Source organism: Oxyura jamaicensis (genome assembly GCF_011077185.1).
Source record: "Oxyura jamaicensis isolate SHBP4307 breed ruddy duck chromosome 3 unlocalized genomic scaffold, BPBGC_Ojam_1.0 oxy3_random_OJ203, whole genome shotgun sequence".
Classification (NCBI taxonomy): domain Eukaryota; kingdom Metazoa; phylum Chordata; class Aves; order Anseriformes; family Anatidae; genus Oxyura; species Oxyura jamaicensis.
The window spans coordinates 1-6,491 of NW_023303624.1; the positions used below are offsets into that span (position 1 = coordinate 1).

Genomic DNA, 6,491 nt, shown 5'->3' on the forward strand with positions numbered 1-6,491 from the left:
CTTCTCTCTTGCTCTCCAGGTAGACAACTGGATCGTTTGCTTTCCTGAATGCTGCATGCATGTCTTTAAACCTTTCTGCTGCCATTCTGCACAGGTCCAGTGATAAATCTATTCTGTAATCTTTATTAAAACGATATTTTGCAGTGGTAGGGACAGAGTTCATACCTTTCTCCACTTCATTTAGTATTTCATGAATAAAAGTTCGACTGTAATCCATTTTGTCCTTTTCCTTCTTCTCAATGCTTGCCTTCACACGCATTTTGATGCTATCTGTAATGTGGTGCATGTTGCTCACATCGACATCGTCAAAACTCATAAATAAGAAGCGGAAGCGTTTTTTCATAGACACGTGTTTCTCTATGTCAAGAGAAAAGATGATCTTTTGGGAACAATTCCTGATTTGTTCACCTATATTATACTCCTTAAAGTGACCTAGAAGGGCATCTTCTATGTCCAGATCGATGTCCACCTGTTCCAGAGGGGGAGCAGCACAGGAGACTTCTGTAACCCAGTCTATCCAGAGAGAATTGAAGTGGTTTCTCAGCTCACTTTCGCTTAATTTCTGGCCTTTTAGAGACAGGGCCAATTCTCTGCTCTTTTTCAGGAGCTCATATTCATATTCGGACTTCCTCTCATCCAGTTTACTCTGGCTCTTCTTTACTTCTATAAGTTTCTCACACTTCCTTTGTGTTTCATCAAGAAGGGACTCTCTCAGTTCCTTCAGCTTCAGTTCCGTACGGCTTTTCCACTGGATCAGTATTTCACAGTCTCTGTCTTCACCGAAGAACATTTCCATGTTCTTGGTGATGGCATCATTTGTCTCTTGCACCAGTTTTTCAAGGTGTTCCACGGTAACCTTCCCCATCTCCCCATTCCGAATCTTATTTTCCAGTTTCATTTGCAAGTCTAAGATGTGACTTCTCAGCTGCCAGGTCCACTGACTAAATGCGGTTTCCAGTTTCTTGTATGCGGCAATCTCCACTGAATTCTTGAAGCTGAAAATGAAGTTTTCGTTCAGCAAGGCATTCCACAGGTCACTAATACGAACTTTCAAGCTGGAGAGCCTCAAAATGCTGCTCTGTGATTCCTTCTTGGCAGCTTGGAGAATTTTGCTCTTTAATTGCTGGACGTTCTGGCTGTAGGTGGGGTTGGGCGGTGCCATCGGTGGGTTTCCTTCCCACAGGTGAGCAAAGTAATGAAGGTGGGTGTTCACGTCAAAGCGGATGACGTCATTGAAGCAGGTGATGTCACAGAATTCCTGCTGGGCCGCTGCCACGGTCATTTCATCCAGCTTTTCCTGCAGACGTCTTTGTCCTTCCATGTTCTGTTCCTTTGCGGTTATTTCACCCACGTTTTGGTGCACAAACAGGCAGCTTGGGGAAAGATTGACTTGCTTCATCCTCAGGAAAGCCTGCACAGCAATCTGAAGGACGTCTTGCATTTCCGAAGGATTTTCTCCCAAGATGTTGATCAGAGTCATGTTGCCGATGCCAATGACAAAGGTGGCCAGCTCATTGTCATGATTAAGTGACTGCTTATTGGCCATCTCTATGGCACGAAGTCCTTCTGTGTCAACAACGAGCATGTAATCAAAGTTCAAATCCTGTTGGAGCTTCTTGTCCACTTTAATGAGCTGCATAAAGGCTCCCCGGGTGCACCTCCCTGCACTGACGTTAAACTGGAGACCAAACATGGCATTCAGCAGGGTTGACTTCCCTGTGCTCTGGATGCCAAGCACGGAAAGCATGAATACTCGCTTGTCCCCTAGCTTCTCAATTAACCTGTCAAAGATTGCTCCAATCCATTGCAGTGGTACGTAAGATGCATCACCATCCATCAGCTCAACGGGATGCCCTAAAACCATGAGGTCGGCAGCAATTTCAGGTAGTTCCATAAAGCATTTTTCTTTGGAGTTTGTTGATTCCAGCGCCTCATAAATCTGCCCTACCTCTCTCAAAATATGCTCAAGGCCAATGGACGAATCATTGATTTCATTGGAAAGGGCATCTAACTTACTCATCAATTGAGTTTTCTGGTTGCTTTTTTCATTGCTTTTCTTTAATGCCAGGATTTGAGACCATAACTGATGATAGTCTCTCTTCAGCTCGTCAAGACGATCAGAGGACAGGTTGTCCATGAAGACCTTCATCCACTGCAGAAAGAATTTCTTGGTATCATGTGGCTGTAAGTGGAGAAAGTCAAGGAATGTTTTCATCAGCGGATTGAGGGGGAACGCTTTGTCTAGTTGCTTTCTTCTTATTGCAGACTTCTCCAATTCAATTTCACTCCGATGATGCTCTATGCTCTTATTCCTCTTTTCCTGCAAGCGATTGAGTTCTTTGTCCTTTTTACACCACAAGTACCACAGCTCTCCCTGAAGAGGCAGTAGCTGTGTTTTGATCTCAAACAAGTTCTCTTTCTTCAACAGATTCACCAGTGTCATTGCCGTTTCTTTGGCTGTCATGCACGCTTCTGCATCTTCATCGACTAAGAAGCCACACTGGCGAGCTGTGCTCACACATGCATTGAGGCTAACAAGCGTGCTCGACCCTTCCACTAGGTCTCGGATGGTTTTTTGTCAGCTCACCCATTAATTCTGCTTCATTTCTGTTCTTGATCCCTATTCTTATGTTTTGGCTAGATCGGCCAGCTGCAGTGCTCTCTTTCTCAGTGAAAAGGCAAACCAAAGGCTTCTGAGACTGCCACAGATCATGTAAAATTTTCCTGCCTTTCTTGCTGCTCTGATCAGACTCAGAAACAAGAACCACGTTCACAGCAGAGATCTCCTGTAAAAACTGCAGCTGTGGTTCGTGATCCCTCGCATCTCCGTGCAGGTTGCAGAAAGCAACAGGGCCGCTAAAGCTGTCGTCGTCGCTACCACGAGGAACGTACCAGGAGATCTCCACAACACCTTTCATCAGAAAGCAGTCTTTGGTGCTGCCTTTGCAATGTCGGTGGAAAAAAGTGTCGTGTTTTTGCTTGCTCAGCAGGGCATTCAGGAGCTGAGACTTGGAAGAGGAAGGAGAGCTGCCGATGCGTAGGAAGGACACAATGGGTGTCTCTGGCCTGACAAATGAGTTTGTTGTTGTGGCTGCTAATCCTCGTCTGCTTTCCTGATTTCACCATCCCTGCCCAGCTCTTCTTGATTTGGCTGAGGGACCAGAGAGGGAACTCTATCTGTGAAGTGCACGGGTTTGGTACCAGGAGGGGCAGTGCGAACTGGCAGAAAGCAAGCTTTGATGAAAGGTACTGTCTCATGAAATCATCAGCACAATGAAAAATTGCCATCTGGAGGTCCATGGGGTGCACATGACTCTCCCTGCTTGCAGATTCCGGGGCTCCTTCGTCCAAGTCACTGAGAAAGTCTTCAAAGGAATCAGAGGGCTCGTGCTCCTCCACTGAGGTGTTTGGTGGAGGCGCGACTCCCGGCTTACTCGCCTCCTTGCAAGTCAGGTACCTCACCCGATAATCCACGGTCAGTAGCCTTTGCAGGAAGTGAAATGGTAGTTCGCTGTCCTTGCTGGGCTGGCTGTCGTGTACAGATGTCTGGTATATTATGTGGAAATCTTCTGTGCCCATTTTTCTTGGATAGTACCTTTCCAGCCCGAGGCGCTTAAGTAAGTTGAGGAACTCTGGGTTTGCAGTGCCTTGATTTGCTTTGGATGTGCTGCTGTCTGATTTGGGTTTGCATTGACTGGGAGGCTGCATGCCTTGAAAAGCATCTTCCACGTCCTTGATTATACTGTCTTTCTTCAGGATGTCAGATGTGTCCTCCAGTTGCCCACCAATGAAGGATTGCAAATCTCTTTCCAGCATCTCCCAGTCTTTGAATGCATTGTGCTTTTCGAGGAGAGCTTTCACCTCTCTGGACCATGCATTTTTCATCTTTTCTTTCATGACAACTAAGCGGTCATTCTTCTGCTGAGGGGTCACCTTCTTATTTTCAAATGTTATGGTGAGGCCTGTCAGCAGCAGGAAGGCCTGAGCTCTGTAAACATCCTGTTCCTTCAGGCTCTGATACTCGTTATGTGCCATGTGCATTTCCTTTATCATGAAATTAATTTCTGGACACCCAAGGAGGTACTGAAAAGTGCTGCTTTCTTCTTGGTATCCCGTGCTGGTTGTAACTAAGAGCACTAAGAGTTCTATGTCTTCCTGTGCGCTTTGCTGCAGAGACTGGAGCAAAGAATAAACAGCCAGGCTTACAGTGCGGGTGGCTTTGATCTTTGCTTCATGAATGGCGGATGCAGAAGTTGCCGGTGCATAGGTGGCTTCCTGGATGTACTCCTTCATTTGCAGCAGTATATTAGTGAGATCTTCAAGACGGGAAATACTGGGAGTTTCGGGAAGCGTGAGCTCCTTGTGGAAGACCCATTGCATAATGAAGGAAGCCCTGGGGAAGGACTTGACAGAATAGATGTACGGATCCAGCAGGCACTGCAGCAAATATTTGATATAGGTGGTGTTTTCCGGAGGTGACTTCTTGCAAATAGAAACGGTACTCACCAGGAACTTCTGCAATGCTTCGTCTGACAGACATATGTTGATCCAGGCTCTGTGATTTTTTGTTCTGTTTTTCAGACGCTGTTTAACATCTATCAACATGAGCAGTTTCTTTTCATCCACCGTCCCCTTCCAGGTCTTCACGTTCTCCAGGAAAGCTCTGGCCTCTTCTAGGGCACTGGCCAGTTCCTCTCCAAGGATCACGCTGACGCTGTGATTTGTTAGTGCTTTGTACGCATCCCTGAGGCTGCTGCTCATCTGATAGGAGGATTGAAAATCGCTGCTGTGGTTGGACAGGATTACGTCCCACACTGGGATCAGCTGAAAGCCCCGGTCGATCACACACCAGGTTGTGTTATTGGCCACAAGCCCGCATTTCCACTCGGGAAGGGAATCCGTCTCTGATGGGCCCCCTGTTTTGGTCACATAGAGCTGAACTGCTGTGTGGGCACTGCTTCTATCTCTTCCCTGAAATGATGCCTGTGAGCTGGATTTTGAAGCATCCACCGTCCCTCCCCAGTTTTTACTGAAGCCGCTGAAGCTCGCCGTGATGTAGGTGTTCAGGGCTTCTGATGTTTGTTGCTTCATCTCCTCCCGTTGCTCTGCCCTGAAACCTTCAGCACATGCTTTCCACCAGAATATACCCCCAAAGTGGAGGGGACCCTGGTTCACGTGGGACCCAAACCTGCTGAAGAAGCTGGCACACCTGCTCTTCAGTAGGTGGAACCTGTCTGCCTCCTGGGTGATGCTCAGAAGCTGTTCAATGTGTTGCAGCTCTCGCAGGGCTGCGTCTGAGAGGCGAAGCTGGTCCTTTTGGAAGTAGTAGGAGGCCAGAGGGATGTACTGGTACTTGATGGTGCAAATGTATGTCTTCTCTGAGCGTGACCGATGGGAGTCCTCTGACAGTGAGGACTTGCTGTAATCTACACCTGTTTCAAAACTGAGCCCCCAGAACCCAGCTTTGGCAGCAGTGCTGATGCTGAACCCCAGCTGCTCCATGGACTTGGTGAAAGTGGCTTCTGCTGCAGAGGAGGAGAACTCCTTCCTCTCAAGCAGTGACCCTTGCACTGGACCAGTGAGTGCGAAGCCATCAGGGATCCTGATGAGTTGCTCTCGCCATGCCAGCACATCCTCCAGGTTGTTGGTTTGGTAAATACCCTGCAGAGCCAGGCCTCCCGATGCCCGCCTCAGGACTTCCTCGTCAGAGACGTTCTCTCTCTTCCCCATGGACTTCTCTTGCTGCTCCAGTTGCTTCTGGATGCTCATCAGCTCATTCACCAGTGCCTTTTCCGGCGGTGCCCAGTACTCCCTGAGCACGTCCATGGCTTGCCATAGTGCCTCCTCTTTCTGTCTTATCATTTCCTTGCTGTGGCTGCGGCTCTTCTGCATTTCTTTCAGCTCCTGTAGGGTTGACTTGGCTGCTTCTTGTCTCTGCTTCATCACCTCCAAGTGCTGTTCCTGCAGCTCATCAACAGCTGTTTTGTTGTCTGTGATTCCCAGGACTTTTCGGAGTGCCTTTTTCTCCCATTGGTGCCGTACTTTGCACTCCAGTTTAGTGTAGTCATCATATTGCAGATGTTTCAGAGCATCTCTTGACTTAACACCCAGTATCTCCGACAGCTTGGGGAGCCAGTATTCTTCATCAAGTCCTTCCTTCTGAAATTCTTCTGCCAGCAATTTCTTAGCAAGTTGTGCCTTTTCCCCAGCATCTGCTCTCTCCTTCTGTGACCCCATGGCTGTGGAAGGGGAAAACAGGCTTTTGTTACATCAGGTTAGAGGAGGCCACCACCCCGTAGAAGAGGCCTCTCCATAGTTACAGGTCTATGGATTCCTCCTGCCCTGCCACTGGAACCCAGCCTCGGGCACCCCCGAGACAGACAGACACAGACAGACACACACACAGCCACTGGCACGGCTACACAAATAGCCATGGGCAAGGTGCTGCCTTCAACAGCACCCATGTATGACCTACCAGGACTGGTCTCACC

The 6,491-nt window shown here is 48.1% G+C and overlaps 1 protein-coding gene across 1 annotated transcript; it reads right to left on the reverse strand.

Annotated features, from left to right (window-relative positions):
* Positions 1 to 4: 4 nt before the first annotated feature.
* Positions 5 to 6,438, reverse strand: LOC118157088 (interferon-induced very large GTPase 1-like; the record flags this gene model as incomplete). The annotated part of the gene is given in 3 exon segments (XM_035311328.1): positions 5 to 2,575; positions 2,577 to 3,062; positions 3,064 to 6,438. Coding segments are annotated over 3 exon segments (6,231 nt in total), but the record flags the coding sequence as incomplete, so codon positions are not given.
* Positions 6,439 to 6,491: the final 53 nt, after the last annotated feature.